The following is a 23,106-nucleotide window of genomic DNA, read 5'->3' on the forward strand; positions in this document are numbered from 1 at the left end:
AAAGTAAACGTAAAAATGGCGCACAATTCACAATGAATTTCACTTTGGAAAGCATAGACACAGAAACAAAGCAAAGTAATAAAAAGGAAGTCCAGCTTGTCTGCAGTAAAATCCTGCTCCGAGTGATGCCATGCTTCAAATCAACTGGCACTGACAGCAAACTCTCTACAGGATTTGAAGTTTTCTCTGCATATTAATAATTTTTGTTTCAGCATCAAATCTAAAATACGTGGAGAGTAAAGACACGCTGTGTTTTAAAGATCATATCTAACCTTTTTTTAATGGTCTGGGGGAAGAAATGAAAACAATGTTTGCACTTTTTGTTTTCGAAAGCGGAAAAATTATACCAAGCAAGACATGTGAAGTGTACTTTTACATGTCTATTGTTTCGAGTCATCCAATTCTGCATGTTTCAAATAGATTTGATACTAGGAACACATCAAGATTTACTAATGTACATGTGATGATTTCACACAGGAAGCAACTACTTAAAGTTCTCTTATGATGGTAGAAAAATTGAAAGGAGGCAAAGTGTCAGTTGTCACCTTTATCCATCTGGTGTGCTAGTAGGAGGGCGGTAGAGGGCAAGCACAGAATGCTGATCATATTCTTATATTTGAATGTACCTCGGCTTCGACTGTTTCCAAGCAAAGATTCAAAATGGTGGCACCTATGTGAGCATTAATAACCGATTCATAAATACATAAAGGTTCAGAGGTCTAAGGGAGACAACATTATTACTTAACACTATGTAAAAGATAAAAACATGTCTATGACAAAAATCTACATTTTTTTATCAAAATGTTTTTACACCCGAGCACCATCATGGTTATGAGGATCCAAGAAACATAACAAATCATGTAGTAAAATTAGAACATTCCACTTACTTGATTTCCATACACTCGAGCTGCATTTGAATATTTGCATTCTTCAATTTATGTTCTCAAACATTTTATGGAACATTTTAGTCAAAATTAGAACATATTAATCAATTTCAGGTATAAATAAACAATCATTCGTAGATATTTCACAAAGTCATGCTTCCGTCGAAAACTCTCTTCTGAACCAAAGATGTTCCCAGCCACGCCAATCGGTGCATAAACAAATTCCATTTCATTGAGTGCAGTAGGCCCCAGACTTGCCAACAAAAACGCTGATTGGGTCAGGGGTAGGAGTAGACGAGACTGAACTCTCCAAATCTCTTCTTTGGATGCTTTGAAATTATTTTTGGAAGCAGAGAACAACCCGCCAAGAGGGGATAATCCAAAAACCTGCTTTTATAATCTTTCAAATCTGAGAATGATAATGGTTCCGTGTTTTCAATGCGAAATATTGAGACAGGCAAGACTGGCGTGATCTGTCCATGCAGAAGGGAATATCCTGCTGATCCATGTTTGAAGATACTGGAGCGTACATTTATTTGAATATTGTTAACTGTAGCAAATTCATTCTTGCATGTCAAAAATTCTATAAAAAATCCACGACTGTACAATTTATCCAATATAAAAGAGCCTTCTTAAATCGCTTTCTGTAGTTCATTTTTGAAAAAAAAACTAAAAAGGTAGGTGGTAACAAAATACAGCCTCCTGAGAAGCTCGAGAAGCAAGAAGTTACATTCTACGATTTTTTTGTCAAATTCATAAACCATCTGAAGCATTATTCTCCGGCAATGAAGTCAAGCTTAATGAGGTATCCTCAAGATCTGAAGATGCATGATTGATATCAATTTCTTCTAAGCCAGGAGGTAAATCCGACAGTAGTGTCTGCATCACACACAAAAAGAAAAATAATTTTCATCATTAATACTTTTCTTTAGAGGCACATCTTTCAAAAACACATACACACCTGGATTACGTTTATTTTTAGTTAGAATGTGATAAGAACCGGCTACAGGTGCATTTCTTGATATGCATACCATTTCTATTCTTATTTGAACCTTACGAGGAGACCAATAATTAACAACAAAAAAAACCATTCTGAAAGGGCAAATGCCTCTGACAGACTGCGCTGACCATTCCCTGCCATTTTAGCATTTTCTCTGAAGTTCCCTGTATTCTCTTCTCTTTTTATGCTGAATTTTAGGGGACCTAACAGGAATGAACCCCCTCAATTTTAAACCAAGAACACCGCGGGGATACCGTAGGTGTATCTTGCAATTGGATAACTTTTTAACTTGTCCATCCCACCACTGTAATCTCAAATGAGTAGCTTCGAGACAAATCTTTACCAAGTTTACTTCCGATGGCAGATTCAATATAGTTTTTGGGGTGCAGAAGGTGCATCCACAATGATGTCTTCGGCACCCCCTATGGAAATTAAGCCAACTGACCTCTGCGAAACAGGCCCCTTGAACTATAACTTGAATGAATGGGAGTGTTTAGGACCATTAACTGGACCTCATTGCATTAATGATGGCGAGCACTGAAATGAATGCTGACAAATAGGTCTTTGCTATCATCATCAAAGCACATTATTAACTCCTTACATGAGGAGTATGACTTGCTGACGTCCTCTGTGATGCCTCTACAGTGCGGTGGATGTCAACTGGTTGTCCTGCTTGGGGACTGCAGGGGAAGTTCCAGTGCTCACACAAGAAGCTTCCCCGCATGTCTGCACAGAATCGCTCTGCATCAGATCTTACCCATTGCTGCGCCCCTCCATGATGCTGGTGTGCCGCACCGCGTGCTGACGCCACTGATCACATTGGAATGCAGATGTAGGTAAAGTGAATTCACTGCACGTCCAGTGGGATCCCCCTCCCTCCGCTAGGTGCACCTTAGTAATGGAGAGGGGCATTGCTGAAAAGAGGAGAGTCTACACTTTTCAGCGAAGCCTTTAACAAACTGATCCCTGCTCATGGATCACGGACAGGCTGTGATCAGGGATTTTATTTTCAAGTGAGGGGTTGGCCCCTCCAAAACATAGTTCACCCCTCCCTTGGAGCAATCATTTGTATATTTACATTTTCCCTTCCCTTTCAAGCAATACCTTATTGAAATAGATCACTTGTAGATCACGGGTGGCCAACTTCTGGGTAATAAAACCTTCTGAGAAACACACAAGTCCGCCACCCTAGACTCCTCTGAGTGTCTATTTTTTCAGAAATGTTTTGGTTTGGTAGGTTTCCATGGGTGGCAGGTGAGCCCAGGCATAAAATCCAGACCCACAAGCAAAAAAAGGGTAGGTTTGTAGTGTAAAGATTTCTTGTGTTAGTTTTGTGTGCCCTTTTCCTGTCACAGGCATTAGGCAACCCACGCAGGTGAGGCATAATTTTTTTCGGGAGCCTTATGGGGACGCTGAGTGGTATGAAATTTGTGGCTCCCTGCCGATTCTGGAGCTTTTCTTCTTAGAACTGTGAGGAAAATGTGTATTTTTAGCCTAAATTTGTAACTTGAAAGGGCTTCAGGTTCGGAAAACCTCATGAGATCCATGCAATCATGCAAGTGGCCCAACTCTGAACTCTAGTTTTTATAAATGTCTAGGTTTAGTAGGTGTCCTTGGATGGCGGGCAAGTCCAGGCCCAAAAGCCACAGCTACTACACTGAAAAAAAGGCGTTTATGAGTGGAAATATTTGTTTGATGCATGTTGCGTTTTTTTAAACCGTACCTATCGCATGACTTAGGCCCACCCACACAAGTGGGGTACCAATTTTATAGGTAGACATGGCTGAACACTGGATGGCAAAACATTTGTGGATACCTGCAACTTCCAGAACTGCGTCTGCCAGAAATGTGAGAAACCTTTGTGTTTTTAGCCAATGTTTGATGGTTGCAGCATTACTGGGTAAGAATAAATCACGAGAACCACCCTACATGGACACCTATGAGTATATCGTTTTCAGAAATATCTAGGCATGGTATCGTTCTCTGGGTGGGGCCGGGTCCAGGCCCAAAATCCTTAGCTACCCACATAGTAAAAAATTGTTGATTTTGCTGGGTGAAATATGATGTCTTCAGGTTGCTTTTTGTGGCTTCTTTATGTGGCAGGCACTTGACCCTGCCACACATAGTAGAGTACCTGTTATTACCAATAGGATTTCACTGCTTTTGTGCCTTCCAAATGCAAGCCAGTGTGCATCAAAGAAAACATTTTGCAAAATGCTCTCTGAATCACATGATCGTATGGGTAACCTCAAATCAAAAAGTGTAAAATAACTACTGTTCTTAAACTTTGCATTGTGTGTACATTTCAGAAACACATAGGTTTCCTTCATACCCATTTTTAATTCTTCATATTTCACCATCTGTTTTGCTTAATAGTGGATACACAATGAAAAATCATTTTAAGGTACAACTACATTTTTGGTTCAGGGTATCAAATGTTTTTGGGGAACCTACAAACTCTATATATCGCTGCGAACAGAAGAGTCTGTTGGACATAATAGTGTGTTGCTTTTGTAAACCGGCTATCATGACAAGATATTACTCATGAAAATGTTGTCACAAAGGACTGTTTATTTCCTCAACTTTTTCATTATTATTCTTTTTTTTCTACACGAATGACCCCTCGAATTCAGAATTGTGTCTACTTTTCATAAATGTCAGCTTCCCTGGATCACACATATTTCACATCTGTTTCTACCACAAACTGCAAGTAGATCGAAACCACAGCAATGGGGAAAAATGAACCACTTCCTAGCAACTAAACCCTTTTTTGAAGCCATTTCCAGAAAAAAAGAGCGTCCATGAGCACTATTTATTTCCCATTTTTCCCCCAAAAATGGCTATTTTCACAATTTAACCCAGGGGAATCCACAAACCCTGGGTAATTTTAGAATCTCCGGGCTGTTGGAAAAAAGGACTTAATTTGGTGTGGATACCATATGTAAAAAAGAAGGTATTAAGGCGTAAGCATGAAGTATCCCAAATACTATTAAAATGGCTAAGCACTGGGGGTAGAAAAGCCTCAGCAACTAAGGGGTTAAGATTACTCCATGGATGGTCACAAATATCGTTTTGCTTTATCTGTGGTGGAATCATGAACATTATAAGTATCTTGTACAAGGATCCTAGTCATTGTAATCACTAGTGAGCCACTGAGTGCACTTACATATCAAATGCAGTCTTGGTTCATCAACCAGTCTTCAAAAGTACTGTCTTTCATGTCCAACCGATAGTATGTTTTACTGAACATTGTTTTATTTGGCGATGATCACCCAAAACGTGTTTAGCTCAGGCCAAAACGCTGTGAGCTTTTGCAAGGCTATAGAAAAACTGCGAGGACAATACACAAAAGCATCTAAAATTGGAATATTCAAGGAATATTCATATACAATTAATACAAATAAGAAAAGTCTGCGCCCTCTTTTCACTTTTACTAATAGGGAGTTGGGAGATTTCGGGGTTGATTGAAAAAGGCATGCAAGAGTATGCGAGAGAGTACTTCTATACTACTACTACTCATACTTATAAATGCTTTTGTGAATCAGGTCCATTAAGTGCTATAAAGCCAGTGTTATTTGGTAAACCTGAATAGAATAGTGCCCAATCTCCTTGCCATCAGAAGCTAAAAGGTCAATATGTATATGAAATGGTAATATGAATGTTTGAGGTTTGCAAGTGCTTCTGAAGACCCTTACCGAGCCATCTTAGTTTTTACCATGAATGTTAATAGGGGAAGCAGAAGACGATGTAGCCTCTTCTCTGTTCTTATGATGTATAAATATACACAAAAATTAATTTTATACCTGTCAGTGATAGGGTTCATAAAATATCAGAAAGAATCCGAAAATAAAGTATAATCGGGCAGAAATCCGTACGAGAAAAAAATATATATTCAACCAAATTATTGCTGAACGAGCAGCTCGTCCTGACGTTGTCCGGGGCAGAAGGGGGCTGGGGGCAGCACCGCAGCAGGAGACGCGTAGCAGAGCGGCCAGCAGCGGGAGCAGCATAGCGTAGTCACAGCAGAGCGTACTCACAGCACAACGTACTCGCCAGCATCACGTGCGCAGGGTGTTGTTTCTTTGCTCCAGTTTTCTTGCTCCTGGCCGCCTCTGCCCACGCTCCTGTCCGCTTTTACTCCGCGCTCCCCTGGGCATGTCAATGTCGACGGTCCTTCCCGCGCTCCTGCCCGCTCCTAAGCGCTCCGGACCTCGCAGGGTGTCGCTTTCTTTCTCCTGGGCGCTCCTCGCAGGGTGTCACTTCCGCGCTCCGGCCCTCACAGGGTGTTGCTTCCGGCTTCCGCGCTCCTGGCCGCCGACCCGTGATGTCAGCACGCACGTCGTTAGCTGGCGCTACTTCGAAAGGACTACTTTTCCTTAAAAATGACTTTTCCCTTCTAACATATATATATATTTTTCTTATATAGCCTATGTCCATCTGCCTGCCCTGACGTTTTCAAAGATGTATTGGGTGTTTGGATTGGTGGTGTACTTTTCGAGTTTACCTGCCTCAAAGGACACAGTTCTCTCTTTATAATAGTAGTATAGATAGGAAGAAGACACAAATCAAAGACATGAACATTTTTGAGGAAAAATTGGACTACACTTGCCCTCTTATCTCCAATGCATCAATATGAGAGCCTCAAAACAGAGAGAAGATAGCGGTCACCGCTGTGATAACTATGAGCGGAGGGTAAAACGGATTCCTGCATGTGATGTGATCTGTTATCAGCCACCACTGCAGGTCCCAAGACATCTTGTTGTTAATCCAGATGTTGTGTGAGGCGCAGGACTAATAGGAACAGAAAAGGAACTCTCGCCAAACACTAGAAGCATATCCTGACAGTTTTAAATCCCTTGGGAAAGACTAAAGAACTTGAGGGAGACAAGGAGGTGCTTCTTGAGGAGAGTAATATAAAACCCATGATCAAAGTGCCGTGACACTGTTGCTTGCAGTATGAGAATTCTCGAGGTTGTAGGAGTTTGAGGCAAGAGATCAGATGCAAGTCAACTAATCCCCCTCTCTGTGGAATCTACGAAAACCAAGACATTTTCTTATGATGGTTAATAAATTCCTAAGGGTTCCCAGTCCTTGTTTTATATAGGACTCCATCTGGAGGATTTACATAGACTGTAGTCATCCACCCTCAGCGATACCAAAGGGGATGATGGACATAGCCCTTGAGCAAATCAAACACTCACCCCCAGTCAACTGATCTAGGTTTAATCCATCATCATTCTTTAGCTCACTCCACCACCCCAGTTCAGACATGGCCATATGCAAGTCAGTCTAACCCAGTGTCTCATGGAAACAGTCCAGCCCGAACTGCGAAGCCATGTCTTCCCTGGACCGGAAACAAGCATCCTGGGACCGGTTTCTGGCTAATCAGCCATCATCAGCTAGGCTAGCTTGAATCCAGTGGCAAAGTGAGCAAGGGACCTATGTCTGGGCATACCTTTCCAACTTAGGGCGAACAAAGCGATACCAAAGGGGATGATGGACGGAGCGCTTGAGAAAATCAAACACTCACCCCCAGTCAACTGATCTGGGTTTAATCCATCATCATTCTTTAGCTCACTCCACCACCCCAGTTCAGACATGGCCATACGCAAATCAGTCTGACCTTGTGCCTGATGGGAACAGTCCAGCCCGAACTGCCAAGCCATGTCTTCCCTGGACCAGAAACAAGCATCCTGGGACCGGTTTCTGGCTAATCAGCCGTCATCAGCCAGGCTAGCTTGAATCCAGTGGCAAAGTGAGCAAGGGACCCACGTCTGGGCATACCTTTCCAACTTAGGGCGAACAAAGCGATACCAAAGGGATGATGGACGGAGCGCTTGAGAAAATCAAACACTCACCCCAGTCAACTGATCTGGGTTTAATCCATCATCATTCTTTAGCTCACTCCACCACCCCAGTTCAGACATGGCCATACGCAAATCAGTCTGACCTTGTGCCTGATGGGAACAGTCCAGCCCAAATTGTCAAGCCATGTCTTCCCTGGACCGGAAACAAGCATCCTGGGACTGTTTTCTGGCTAATCAGCCGTCATCAGCCAGGCTAGCTTGAATCCAGTGGCAAATTGAGTAAGGGACCCAAGTCTGGGCATACCCTGCCAACTTAGGGCGAACAAAGCGATACCAAAGGGGATGATGGACGGAGCGCTTGAGCAAATCACACACTCACCCCAAGTCAACTGATCTGGGTTTAATCCATCATCATTCTTTAGCTCACTCCACCACCCCAGTTCAGACATGGCCACATGCAAATCAGTCTGACCCTGTGCCTCATGGGAACAGTCCAGCCCGAACTGCCAAGCCATGTCTTCCCTGAACCGGAAACAAGCATCCTGGGACCCTTTTCTGGCTAATCAGCCGTCATCAGCCAGGCTAGCTTGAATCCAGTGGCAAAGTGAGCAAGGGACCCATGTCTGGGCATACCCTACTGGGTAAAAAGCCATGCTCTACAAACCCAGCTAACATAACAACAACATAACATAACATGTATCCAATCAAGATCACTGCATCCTGACCATCTCGCATAACCACTGCGAAATGGTTACCAAGATGATAAGGAAGATTCAAGATGACCAACTGTGCTATTTTGCACAAGGGATGGGAGCAGAGGGCTACAATACACGACACATTTGTGGTATGAAGAGCAAGCCCTCCTGAAGAAAATAAGTTACTCCTTAGTGTTGCAATTTTTAAAAAATCCCTTTCAGGAGGAGACTCCAGAAAGAGGTCCGGTACAAGGCTCTCTTGGTATTCATGAACCGTCAAATGCTTGGAGTCCTCAGACACCAGAAGATGTATTTTTCTATGCCAATCAGATAAGGTTCAACAATGACTCACTGAAGGAGCGCAACAGTCTGACCATTGAAGAGGTAGGCTGTAAAATAGTGGTGAGCAAGTTGGCCCAGTTCTCTTTTACATGTAATGGAAGGTCATAGATCTTCACTGCCTTGCATTGGACCGCCACAAATGAAGCAACTTCCTCAGCGGAGGACCCCAAACGGCACTCCAAATCCACCTTCGGAGATGTAGTCAGGGGATTAGTATGCTTTAAAGCCAAGTAATCACATGCAACTGTGTCAGTGCATGAGAGAGAAGATGGTCCACCTCACTGTTGTTGTACTGATATACAATATTTGCCATTTGAACAGGATCAGAGCTACGGAAGACAACCTACATATTTGCACGAGGCAAACGCCTGTAGGATGCCTGCTCTAATAACTGCTGTGCCCTGCATCTGGACCTGACCAAGATGGTTGTAGTCTTTGGAGAGCTCATCATAGTGTTCAATTGATTCAAAGACATCTGTTCAGCTGGTCCTGGAACTGCATCATTCAGAATCTCGGAGGTCAAAAACGGGTTGGGGTACGAGCTGCTAGATGGGGCCTAGTCAGAAGCCCCAAAGCCTCAATGTAGTCCTTAGGTGCATGAAAGAGTTTATTTAAAGGAAGTCCAATGTGAAAATTGAAATTGAGTTGTTGGTTAGGGTGGGGTGAAACCCTCCCCAAGCATCAGCCATAATCTTTGTTAAGGTGAACCACAAAGAGTCACTTAACCTGTGCTTAACCTGCTGGTAGCTTGGTATAAAAGCAGTCAGGCTTAACTTAGAGGCAATGTGTAAAATATTTATGCGGTACACAAACAGTAATAAAGTGAAAACAGAACAGAGAAAAGTGTAAAATAGGGCCTAAAAGAGCAAAGTACAAACCGTGGACAGCTAGTCGCCCAAGAGCGGGCAAAGTCAATAGTTAATGCTGACCACAAAGGAGCGTGGGCTGGAATCACGAAGTGGGTTGGGCCCGGTCTCCGCTTACCTTTGGACTTAAAAGATATTTTAAAGAAAAATGGCTGAGAAGGTAAAGTTTAGTGGTAAAAGGCAGCCTTTGGAGCCCGAGGAAGAGATGTCGTCATCAGAGAGCATCTGAAAGAAGTTGCAGTGAAAATCTCTAACTTCAGACACCATCCCTTTTTTGTAAGTAAAAGATCTCAAGTGGGATGAAGCTGGAGGCTGTAGCCAATGTGGCCTCCACGACACTGAATACATCATCTGCAGCAAATAGTGGAAGCTGCCGCCAAGGCAGGTCCGACCGGCGATGCACCTTAGGCAGATCCGCGAGCAGGTATGTCCCACTCTCCTCTCAGTTCTCAGAGCACTTTTTGGCGCAAAACTTTCTACACTTTTTGGCACAAAATGTTTTAAGTGCCAAGTTCTGGATTTGGGCTATTGGGCACCTTTAGCACCACTTCCAAATTCCAAGACAGGAGTGGCACTACTTGGAGGGACCGGAATCACTCAAACTAGGTCCCGGTACCGGTTCAATATTACTTGAACCTTTTCTGTCCCTGAGGCTCTATATCAGGGGGCCAGCCAACTAGTCCTTGGACTCACTCTGGAAGTCTTGGGTTCAAGCAGTAAAGCGGAACTCAAGCAGCAGGGTACTCCTCTGAGGGCACAGGCAGGCTTCAGGCAGCAAGGTAGTCTTCTTGGTACAGCAGGGCAGTCCTCTGAAATACACAGCAGGCCCAGACAGAAGGGCAGTCTTCTGAGAGTCCCTCTGCAGGTCCAGAACAGGGTAGAAGAGTGGGTCTGAGGGTCTAAGTTTTATACCAATGCCAGCTTTGAAGTGGGAGAAGCTTTGAGTTTTCCTCCCACAAAATTTTCTGGAATTTCCTGCCTCTCTGCCCTGGTCCCAATCTTTCTGCAGGCACACTAAGCAAGTAGGCAAGAGTGAAACTTGTGTGTGAGCTTAAGCAGAGTCTTGGAAGGATAAATGGATCTGTGCACAGCTCCTCTCCCCATGTCACCGTGGATGACCCATCCTGCCAACACTTAGTCTCTCCATTGTGTGGTTGTCTGGGAGGAGTATACAAAGCACAAATGTCAACTACACCTAGTCATGTGACACAGGAAACAGGCGACAGGTACCAAATGATTAGGACAAGGAAATGCCGACTTTACAAAAGTGGAATTTTAAGAATTGTGACTTAAAATCGGATCTTAAAATTAAGTAGGATTTTAAATTACAATTACCTAGACACCAAACATGGGATTTGTACCCGCTCCTAAACAAAAGGTATCATTTAATGAATGTAATAAGGTAGTCCAATGTTATCCTATGGGAGCGGTAGGCCTTACAGTAATTAAAAATTATTTTGTGAGTATTTCACTACCAAGACATGTACAACTTGAAAGCACATGTCCAACCTTTTAAATACACTGTATTCTGCCTAATGGGCTTTTTAGGGCCTACTCTAGGGGTGACTTAAATGTATTAACAAGCATTTGCAATGCAATAGGTCTCGCATTAGGAAAGTTTGAGCTACTGTTATTGTAAATGACACATTTTTTATTTATGTGTTGGTTTTGAAAATAGCGAAATTAGTAGCTTTGTCATTTACAATGCCAATAGTAATAACTTTCACAAATGTGACACCTATAGCATGTGTAATGCAATATGTGTTGTATTTACGTGACTTTGATGTATTGATATTACAAATAACAATGGCTTTTAATTTTTTTATAATCAATACTTAAATAAAAGTTATTGTAATTTATAATGGCAATAGCTTAAAGTTTTGTAAATAACTTTTGGGAAGATTATGTTCAGTGTATTTTATTGTGACGAAAATCCAAGAACAGAAGTGAAATATTAACATCTTTTTGTGACATTTGTAATGAAGCTTACAACATTGAGAGAACATATTTGAACCAGTTTTTGTTGAATGGTTGCACAGATTGATGCTGTGGAATTCTTGTGGAGCATTGGACGAGAAGGGGTCTGGGGAGGAAATTCTATGAACTCCAGTGAGTGTCCAAACTGAACTAGTTGCACAAGTTACTTACCTTCGGTAATGATATATCTGTAAGAAACAGTAGTTAGTATTAGATTCCTTACCTTAGAATATCCCCAGGCGCCAGACTGGATTTGGAAACTTTTGCGTAGCAGTACCCTTGCGCGTCGGTAGGCGTTGTCTGTGCCGGGATGACGTCGCCGGAGTACTTAGACGCCGCCCTTGCGCGCTGACGTCAGTTCTTATACATAGTTTTCCGCGCAAGAAACGCAGAGCCATGATAAAAACCAACACTGGTGCCATGAAACTAGGGCCCTGAAAGGGATGTCCTTAACCCTAGATATCGGTTCACAGAACGGGGAGGATGGGTGGGGCGGTAAAGAATCTAATACTAACTACTGTTTCATATAGATATATCGTTACGGAAGGTAAGTAACTTGTGCATATGAAAGAAACAGGTTAGCATTAGATTCCTTACCTTAGAATAGATACCCCAGCAATACCAACCCCGGTGGTGGGTCTGCGAACCAATGATCACACCAAAAAGTCATGGAGAATGGAACGGCCAAAGAAGCCATCTCTCCGGACTTGGCTGTCTAGGCAGTAGTGTTGCAAACGTGTGCAGCGAGGCCCACGTAGCTGCCTGACAGATGCCGCAGTGGCCCGAGTGGAATAGGCCCTCAGCCCAACAGAAGGCTCCTTTTTAGCCAAGGAGTAGCATACCTTGATGCACAACACGACCCACCGAGAGATGGTCCGCTTGTGCACCGCCCGACCTTTCTTAGCGCCCACGTAACCAACAAAGAGTTGGTCATCCACCCAGAACTGGCGTGTGCAATCCAAATAGAATGAGAGCGCACGTTTTGGGTCCAGACGGTGGACACTCTCTTCCTCTTTCGAGGGATGCGAAGGCGGAAAGAAGGTGGGCAAGATGATGGACTGCCCGATGTGGAAGGCTGTGACTACTTTGGGCAGAAAAGAGGGTTGCGTCCGCAACACAATTTGTCCGGATGAACAGAAAGGAAGGGAGTTTTAGAGGAAAAAGCCTGGAGATCACTCACCCTCCTGGCAGAGGTGATGGCAACCAAGAATGCAGTCTTCAGAGTAAGGAGACGAGGAGGACAGTTATGAAGTGGCTCGCAAGGAGCGCACATCAGATAGGTCAGAACAAGGTTCAAGTCCCACTGAGGCATCACGAAAGGAACAGGATAAAACATATAAGTGATGCCCTTCAAAAACCTATTTACAACTGGGGACTTGAACAAAGAAGGCTGATCAGGGAGCCTTAAGAAGGCGGAAATAGCAGAGAGGTAGCCGTTGATAGTGCCCAGAGCAGAGCCCTGCTGGGCAAGATAGAGAAGAAAGAGGAGAACCTCTGAAAGAGGGGCAGAAAGGGGATCCACAGCCTTTGCTGTACACCATGCCACAAATTTGTTCCACCTGCAGACGTATAGCGATTTTGTGGAGGGACGCCTTGCTTCCAGAATCACATTACAGACTTCAGGAGGCAAGTCAAATGGCCTCAACTGCCGCCGCTCAATCTCCACGCATGTAAGTGGAGACTGGACAGGTTCGGGTGGAGGATCGTCCCTTGCTGCTGCGACAGAAGGTCCTACTGCAGAGGCAGACGATGCGGGGGATCGACAGACATGCTGAGTAGCTCGGGATACCAGTATCTTCGTGCCCAGTCCGGAGCCACAAAGATAACTTGGGCCTGGTCACGTCTGATCTTCTTCAGCACTCTGGGCAGAAGTGGTATAGGCGGAAAGGAGTACAACAGACCGCAGCTCCACTCGCGACGAAAAGCGTCTCCGAGCGAGTGCCGCCTTGGGAATTCCAACGCGCAGAACTGATGACATTACACGTTCTTTTCTGTGGCGAATAGATCTAACCAAGGCTCTCCCCACTGCTGACAGAGGCCTTGCACCACGTCCGAGTTCAGTTGCCATTCGTGATCCATCATGCACCGAGGGCTGAGTCGTCCGCCCTGGCGATCAGGGAACCTGCCAGGTGTTGAACTACCAGGGTCAAGCCCTGATGTTCCAGTCACTGCCAGAGGCGCAGAGCCTCCTGGCATAGGGTCCACGACCCCACCCCGCCCTGTTTGGTGTGGTCCATGAACACCTGCCCCACACTCCCCTGGACAGAAGGGAGGAATGCCTTCAGTGCAAGCCGGATCGCCCGCAGCTCCAGAAGGTTGATGTGGAGCCGGGATTCCGCCGGAGACCAGAGGCCTCTGACCTCCGTCTCTCCCATGTGGCCCCCCCAGCCCTGGAGGGACGCGTCCGTCACAACTACGTGCTCCGGTTAGGGTAGAGAGAGGGATCTGCCGCTGACCCAATCGCGGTCCGTGAGCCGCCACTGCCACTGTCTTTCAGTACCCTCTGAGATCAAGACAGGGTCGGACAAGTTGCCCTGATGCTGGGCCCACTGAAACTTCAGGTCCCACTGCAGAGCCCGCATCCGCCATCCGGCGTGATGCACCAGAAGGATGCAGGAGGCCATCAGCACCAGAAGCAGTAGCATCAACCTGACCGAGACTCGGGATAACGGCTGAAAGATCGGAATCAGAGCCTGAATATCCCGAACCCGCTGTTCGGGAGGATAGACCCGAAACTGCGCCGAGTCTAGAACCGCTCCGATGAAGAGGAGCTTCTGAGAGGGACACAGGTGTGACTTTGGCACATTGATGGAGAACCCCAGCAGGTGCAGGAGGCCGGCCGTAGTCTGGAGGTGGCTGACGACTGTCTGGGGCGAGCCCGCCTTCAACAACCAGTCGTCGAGGTAGGTATCTTCGACGATGCCATAGTCAACGGAGTAGGTGGTGGTATCGTCGACGATTTTGCCGTCGGCGGTGTCTTCGTCGTCGTAGCCTTCGTCGACGACGAAGTAGATGTCGACGAGGAAATCTTCGTCGACGTGGGCGCGATCGTCGATGGCTAGATAGACCTACCAGCCACCGACGATGAAGTGGTCGACATCGACGTGGATAATGCAGAAGATGCCACAGAAGTAGATATGGTTGTCGTCGACGAGGTAACAGGCAAAGTCGACGGGGTGGAAACCGGTTTCTTGAAGGTTGGAACAGTCTCCTGAGGAGAAACGTTCGCCGGTAAAAACCTTGGAATGCGCCTCTGAAGACTTTTTATGTGTCTTCCTTTGAGGTGGCTGCGATGAGGGACCTGGAGAGGCCATCCTAGATCTCTTTTGAGAGGAATGTGAAGTCCTGAAGGAACATGCACTCTCTTCAGAAGATACTAATAGATCTTTATCCTTTAGCCTCTTCAGCCAAATTAAGAGGCGTCCCTCCCTGTCCTTGAGGGTTTTTATAGAAAAGGTACAACATACCTTACAGTCCTTTGAAGAATGATCCGGGTAGAGGCAATAGAGACAGTCCTTGTGCTTGTCATCCACATGAAGTCTCTTTTTACCACATGAAGCACAGGACCTAAAAAGTCCTTTTTTAGGAGTATCAGCCATGGGTAACCTGAAAACTCCCCACAGATGAGGAGATTTTGATGAAAAAAGTACTGGAAATCCAGAAACTAAGGAAAGGTGAGCAGAGCTCAGTAGAGGCTCCCTTAGCACGACGTGCGGTAGAAAATCTGAGGGACTAGAGCTCCTTCCAGGAAGGTTCCAGAGGGTGGTGATAGCTGATTGCCTTTTCGCCAAAGTTTGGTCCTCTTCACAAAATGACATGGATATGTTACTAATGAGAGGCCTCTGGCCCATTACTATGTATATATGTCTATGAGACATTACTTTATATTTGTACCGGGGAATCCCATCCCGACGATGGGGAATGATTCAGGCATGTGAATCTATGAAAGATACCCTAATGCTGGATAAACAGTACTAGAAGTTGTGTAAAAAAACAGGTGTGTGCTGAATCTTTTGACAGCAAACTTAATAGCAGCTGACAGGGTAAAAGTGATACAATGTAGCTTGGCACCATCTTAAAGCAAGCTGTACATGATGGTTTAAGTCAGCAACATTTTCAGTGAACTTTCCACCCTAGGTGCGCATATACATTTTCACAAGAGGGGCATAGGTGATGCAATATGGGTAGATGTAAAGACAAGGAACGCCCCCATCACCCTCAGTATTTCATGGAGGTTTGTGCTTAAATGGATTCACATGGAAAACATTCTTCAAGTGGAGGATGCAGAACACAAAAAAATAAAGTTGCATTTACATGTTTGAAATAACACAAGTATTTCCGGGTGAATCAGAGTGCACCTAGCATGCTAGAAACGCCACAAAATATCTGATGATACACACTGGCACCTTTGTGAAATACAGCAATACTAAATCTACCCCTTAGTGGTGGTACTCTTTTTTTCAGTGAGCTGACTATATTGTTCTTAAAATGACATGTAAATAAAAACATGCCAGGTAAACCTATTTTTTAAACAAAAAATAAACAAAGAAGTGAGAAAAACTCTAAAAGTGTTTTAATCGCTGTTGGGGGTATAATTGGTATCTCACCTGCAGCCTTTCTTCGTCGTTTGATCTTATCGCATGCACCAATTTTCTTGTGAAATTCTGGAGTTTTGAATATTTTTGTTTCTGGTTTTCCAGATCGCTTTCTATACATTTGACCTCTTCATTCTGAGAATAAAAGTCAATATTTAGAAACTTTACTCAAACCCCTCTTTGCAAATGCCATGGTAAGAAAGTGGATATTTATTTGCATGATTGTCCTTGTAACACTCCAGGATAAAACAAAGCTTAAAGTTTTACCAAGGGAATATGTAACAAAATTCCTTATTAGAAAGGTTTTACCTACAGAAATGTCCAAACATGTTTATTACAATTAAATACTAATGTGCTATGAAGCCAATACAATACAACTTGTCTTCAAAATATCTATGGAACATAGAGCTAAATGCTACCAGTATATTACAGTTTGACTGTTGTGTAACAAGCAATTTCCTGTGATGTTAAAGCAAGAGAACAACATTGTTTTTTTAGAATTCAAAAAAGGTCAGATCTGAGATTATATGTATATTTTTACACTGATATCTGTTCAGAGGTAAATATATAAAATGGAGTACAACTGCACATTAACATATCGTTGGTTTGAAGTAGTTTGGCCTGAACTGTTGCCCAGGGACTGGGGATTTAAAAAACACACAGGTCATATCCTGAAAGGAGGAGTGTAAGGGTATATACTCAAAGAACATGGAACACCCAGATATGACCTACCTAGAGAAAAGGTTGAACTCCTGTGGGCGGGTAGGTGGCTCCAAACGGACAAAGGCGTTTTGGGTAAGTAAAGAGGAGAACAGCATGCAGGGAAGAGAAATTGAGGGGCCACAGACAGTGGCATTTCTGACCTGCAGGGTGGTATAGATCCAACCAGGAACACAGAATAACAGGTACACTACACAAAAAATGCTCAACACTCCACATCTTGTTTGTGAGGGGAAGAGGTCATGGGTTTTGTAGAGTGGAGATTAAGGGTGCAGGAACCAACATGAAACAGTCCTCTCTACGTTTAACCCTGCCCCAGGAGACCACGGAAAAAGAAAGTCATTTGGCCTTCAGTAGACAGTTTTAATCTTTATATTCTCTCTTTTTTTCCACTCGGCTCCTCACTCTCTTCACTTTATCACTTGAGTTTCCTTAAACATCTTAGCTCTTCTTCACTCTTCAAGGAGTTGTAGCCCACACCAATAACCTTGCACCCTTGTTGTGAGGAAGGAACCCAATGAGGAAGCAGGTCATCGCCGGGTGAGTGAGGGTTCATGTCCTGAAAGAGGTTCTCCCCTGCACAATAGCTGAAACACCCTGTTCAACACCCAGACTGCAACAAGATTGTAGACAGTTACTCTACTCTTAGTTCTACCATACATACTTTTTGTGAGATACATACCTAGACAGGGAGTAGTACGTTTTTTGTTTTAGGGCCTCTCTTGTATGAATCTTTGCATGTTTATGATTATCCTTCTTTTATACACAGTTGTGCCTTTGAAGTGGGGAGCTGCTTCAAAGGGCATACCGTTGAAGTGCACAGATGCGCTGCCTTCCCTGTCCAGGCTCGAGACTCAATACAGGAGGTATGCAGTCATTTGTGTGGGGAAGGCCTCACAATATATTCAGGTGTAAGTGAGGCTGGGCCCAGTTCCTCCCTCCCATCCTGCCAACAAAGGCACACTCCTACGCTGCATTGTTTGTGGCTGTCTAAGAGGAATACACAAAGCCCAACTGCTAACTTCACCCAGTCATGTGACTAGAGGAAGGCCGCAGGCACCAAACGAGTAAGGCAAGAAAATGCCAACTTTTTGAAAGTGGTATTTTCAGAATTGTAATTTAAAATCCGACTTCACCATGAGTTAGGATTTTAAATTAGGATTCCTGAGACACCAAACGTAAATCTGCAATCTTCCCATTTGGAAATTACACTCATAAAATGTAATAAGACAATCCCAATGTTATCCTATGGACGATATAGGCTTTGCAGTAGTGAAAAACAAATGTAAGAGTTATTCACTCCCTGGAAATGCAAAACTTAATAGTACATGTCCTGCTTTTTAAATACATTGCACCCTGCCCTCTGTCCAGGGCCCACTTGCATTTATTAAAAAGAAAGGTTTGGGCCTAGGAAAAGGTTTATTTTACCCGGTCAAAATGGCAGTTTAAACTGCACACACAGGCTCTACAATGGCAGGCCTGGGACATGTTTAGAGGGCTACTTGAGTGGGTGGCATAATCAGTGCTGCAGGCCCACTAGCAGCATTTAAATTACAGGCCCTGAACACTTTTAGTACCGCTTTGTTAGAGACTTATAAGTACATTAAATTTGCCAATTGGGCATAAGCCAATTAGACCATATTTTAAGAGAGAGCATCAGCAATTTAGTACTGTTTAGCAGAGGTAAAGTGCATAGAGTCCTAGAGCCAACATAAACAAGTTCAGCAAAAAGGGGAGGAGAAAGGCAAAATGTCTGGGGGTGACCAGCAGAAAGGCCCCTTTCCAACCATCTTCCAATGTTTTTGAGTGCCCATGTGGTTTCCTGAATTTTTATCATTGAGGTACACATTTCAGAGACTTAATTTGTGATCTGCTGTAGAGACTCTTCCATTGCTTTAGTTCTCTCTCGCTCTCTAGCTGCTCCCATCATGGTAATTATATATATATATATATATATATATATATATATATATATATATATATATATATATATATGCTCCGCTTCTTCATCATGGGGACACACAAAGGAATGCAGGAGACCCTCCTTTTTGTTGCCTTCATTCTTTATTATTCAATTTGGCGAACACCGCCCTCAGTGGGCGTGGCTCAACACATTCACCATCAGCATGATGGTGCCTGTAGTCCATAGGGTGGGTCTTTAGTTTCCCTTAGGTAGGTGGCATTCTTCTGTGCAATATATAAACGTCCTTCATTACATCCTTTAGTAGGAAAGGAGAAACCAGGCGTGAGCGCTGTATACTAATATGAGAAGTTGTGCCGAACGGTGAAGAACTGTTCTCCCCAAGGCTTATATAGCATGAGGTCAAATGCCTGATTCAAGTCTTTGATGGCCTAAAGTAAGCCAGCAGTCGACATTCCAGGCTCCTCTATGTGAGCACCCATCTGCACTTCAATTACCTGCTTCAGTTGTATACTGGACAATTTTGTTCACTTGAAATGCTTTACTTGGTTTATCCCTCACCATATTTTCAAACAGATGGTACTACAAATCTATGGTATAGAGTTGGCATAGCCTTGCCTTGGAGGGAGTCACAACCGGAATTCTCTGTCCACTGAATGTTCTGAGCAAGCATCTCACTAGTGACAGTGTGCAGCCACAACTCTGTATCTAAAACAGAGAGGCATTCTAATGAGAGGCAGCATTTGACTGTAGTGAGTCTAACCTTAAAAACAGCTCACATGTCATCCCTGTACACTTCTACAAAATAGCAGCTTTCTCTGACATCCCGGCCACCCTTTGCAGTCAAGGGGGGCAAGCACAAATAATTTGGGGGAACAGCATGCTTTCCCAGCACACAGAGCCTCTTGCTTGTCAATCTTTTGGCTGCCGTCTAGTAGACTCTATCTAACTCTAGATTGCTCACCTTTTGAATACTTCCCCGGGCATCAGATTAGATCTGGAAAAAAATGAGCTGTACCCCTCTGTGCCAGCAGAAGTCACCCACGGCTCTGCGCCGTCGTTCCACATTGAATGTGACATGCACAAACTATGTAAGTAACACCCATGCACGCTGACACAAATTGCACAAATCGTAGCGGGGCATGAGGTATCCCAAGAAGTCAGCAATTGACGAAACGCGTCATGCTATGTCCAAATAAAGATCATGTTACCTGTGATCCGCGAGTTCTTCAGCTTCTTGGGTGTTCCTGAGGAGTGTGATTTTAGTGTTTAAATGCGGCCACAAGCATCGAGAAGTACCCACCTCACAAGGTGTTCGGCGGCTGTGTGGCAACTTGTTGTAACTTCAAAAACGTTTTGAAATGCGCCGAACCGCCGCATCCCAGTGACAGCGCCCTGCCAACTTCGTTTTGGACCGTGACTGCACAGGTGATGGCGACTCACTGCAGTTGTTTCCAGGGGCCTTAAGACGTGAGTGTATGCGAAGGGTTGAGGATCACAGCAATTTGCTCGCCAGCCACATCAAAGATCAAGGAGGCGTGGGGAGTCAGCAAGGCCCAACCCACTGGGGAAGCACTTACGTTAAAAGGCCTGCTCTGTTTGGACTCGGAGATCTGAGTCGGAACACACACACTCCCCTGCTGGACGGTCACTGATGCCTCAACCAATCGTAGAGGAGCATGAGGTATTTAAATGTGACTGTGAACTGCGCTTGCACAGTTTGGCAGCATGCGAAGAAGTCAGCAATTGAAGAAACGCGTCATGCTATGTCCAAATAAAGAGCATTTTACCTGTAATCCGCGAATGCTTCAGCTTCTTGGGTGTTCCTGAGGAGTGTGGTTTTGGTGTTTAGATGCGGCCACAAGCATCGAGAAGTACCCACCTCACAAGGCATTCGGCGGCTGTGTGGCAACTTGTTGTAACTTAAAAAACTTTTTGAAATGCGCCGAACTGCCGCATCCCAGTGACAGCGTCCTGCCAACTTCGTTTTGGAGCGTGACTGCACAGGTGGTGGCGACTAACTGCAGTTGTCTCCAGGGGCCCTAAGACTTGAGTGTATGCGGAGGGGTGAGGATCACGGCAATTTGCTCGCCAGCCACATCAAAGACCAAGGAGGCGTGGGGAGTCAGCAGTGCCCAACCCACTGGGGAAGTACTTACGTTAAAGGGCTTGCTCTGTTTGGACTTGGAGATCTGAGTCCGAACACACACACCCCTCTGCTGGACCGTCATCGATGCCTCAACCAATCGTAGCGGGGCATGAGGTATTTAAATGTGACTGTGAACTGCAATTGCACTGTTTGGCGGCATGCGAAGAAGTCAGCAACTGACGAAACGCGCCATGCTATGTCCAAATAAAGAGCATTTTACCTGTGATCCGCGAGTGCTTCAGCTTCTTGGGTGTTCCTGAGGAGTGTGGTTTTGATTATATATATATATATATATATATATATATATATATATATACATACTCGGGAATTGGACGATCCAGGCAAGACAGTGATGAACTCACCTACGAGCGTGCAGAGAGCCCAAAGAACAATGGAATTGCAGGAAGCAGCATGCTGAGTTAGCCACGGGAGTTGGAAACTGGCAATGCTGCGTTATAAACAATGTCACTGCAATCCACATGGCACTCTGGTGAAGTGAGTAAACAACACCTCCCCTTTGGGAAACCAGTAGAATGAGTGTTATAAAGTGAAGAACACTGGTGGGACTTCAGGTACCAGGATGCCGAGCTGATGACAATGGGTGTGTCCACTAGGGGGCCGGCATGACTGCATAAAACCACACCTGTATCCCACGCAGAACTCTCACAAACTGAGGCCACACCTCTGAAGAACTTTGAAGACAAACGAAACGCGTCAGGTGCCTCATACTGCCAATAGAATTGCTGCTGCAATCTGTGTTTCGTGTGCGTCTCCCCACCTCTGTAAACTGGAAGAGGACTTTTGAATATATATATATATATATATGTACATGCATACATGCACACATACATACATGCATACATGCATACACACAGCCAAGGTTACCCACCACTTTTTGCCTAACATCTGATGCAACCTGACCTGATGTGCCTTATATATTTATATAATATTCAATGTACCTGGATGTCGAGTTATCAATAGTAAATATATACTTACCTATTTGCAATTACTTTCTTGATATTTTCATCTTCCACATTTAAGGCCACAATATTTTTGTCTTCGATCTTCTGTAACGCAATCCTGTCTATAGCTGTCTGGAGGATGGAGAATACTTCTAGTTGCATGGACAGAGATTACTTAGTTGTGCGGAGCAAAACAATAGCGGTGGCAATTGGAGTTGGTGCTGCTGAGATCCTGAGGTTGCATCCAGATGGAGAAAATGACAAATGGCTATTGTACCTTTATGCCATTTTTTGACAAAGCAGAAGAGGTGGAGTCTGCTGATGCAAGGGTCAGTCACACCAGGCATATCATGTGTAATCATTTGAGGAATTATGTATTCACTGTTTAGTGGGCATCTTATGTAATCCACTGTATCACAGGGCGCCAGACTTCGCACTTCAAGGTGCCCAGTGGTGCACAATGCCAACCCTACCATGTAGGGGTAGAATTACTTTCAGCCTTTTCATCTAAGTGAGTACCATTTATCAGAGCGTGTTGGTTGTTGGCCCTCAATATACAGGAAACGTTTCCTGATCATCAGTGCATGTTGTGGTCATGGAGCATGATTATTTAGAGTGTTGTGCCATCAGTCTTTGTTGTTGCTCATCATATACCACACATAAGTTGCACAGTAGGTAATTGTTCCGACTTACCTTACACCTACTTGTGATAGAGATGCACTACTTCTGGGCCTTGCATTGGTTTTACTCACCAAATATTCTTTAGACATTGATGTTTCAGGGACTTGGGTAAATTCAGGTATTTAGCTGATGCGGGGGGGGGGGGGGATCTCACTTACTGTAACATACTTTGCTTAGACCTGATTTGCTTTCATCTTTTGCTAACATTATTCAGGGTGTCAATTCTCCACCTTTTCTCCAGTGTGCTTGTGAGCTATCACTACTGTGGAAAGAATGGTTTAGGGTATTTAAGTTAATATCTAGACACAAATGAGTTTAAATTTAAGACAGTCAGGAAGAAATATCTGCTTGAATAATAGCTGGGTATACAAGAGCAGCATATTTCTGAATGTTTGCCAGTGTGAATGTCAACTTCAAGTCAAGTCAAGTCATAAAATTTGTATAGCGCACTACATACCCAGAGGGTTTCAAGGCGCTTAGGAAGGGGAGGAGGATTATTTGTCAAAT

At 44.3% G+C, this 23,106-nt stretch overlaps 1 protein-coding gene across 3 annotated transcripts in view; it reads right to left on the reverse strand.

Annotated features, from left to right (window-relative positions):
• Positions 1-255: 255 nt before the first annotated feature.
• HDX (highly divergent homeobox) overlaps positions 256-23,106 on the reverse strand; it is a 249,858-nt gene continuing 227,007 nt past the window's right edge. For 2 of the 3 annotated variants that reach the window (XM_086918768.1, XM_086918769.1), the window contains exons 10-11: positions 16,179-16,301; positions 1,494-1,763 (exon numbers count right to left, since the gene is read on the reverse strand). In XM_086918768.1, coding sequence (XP_086774894.1) covers positions 1,638-1,763; positions 16,179-16,301 — 249 coding nt within the window. In that variant the 3' untranslated portion in view covers positions 1,494-1,637. Of the gene's footprint in view, positions 1,764-16,178; positions 16,302-23,106 lie in introns of all 3 variants that reach the window. The other variant, XM_086918767.1, reaches the window with a different exon arrangement.

The sequence above is a fragment of the Lissotriton vulgaris genome, chromosome 4_1 (assembly GCF_964263255.1).
Source record: "Lissotriton vulgaris chromosome 4_1, aLisVul1.2, whole genome shotgun sequence".
Classification (NCBI taxonomy): domain Eukaryota; kingdom Metazoa; phylum Chordata; class Amphibia; order Caudata; family Salamandridae; genus Lissotriton; species Lissotriton vulgaris.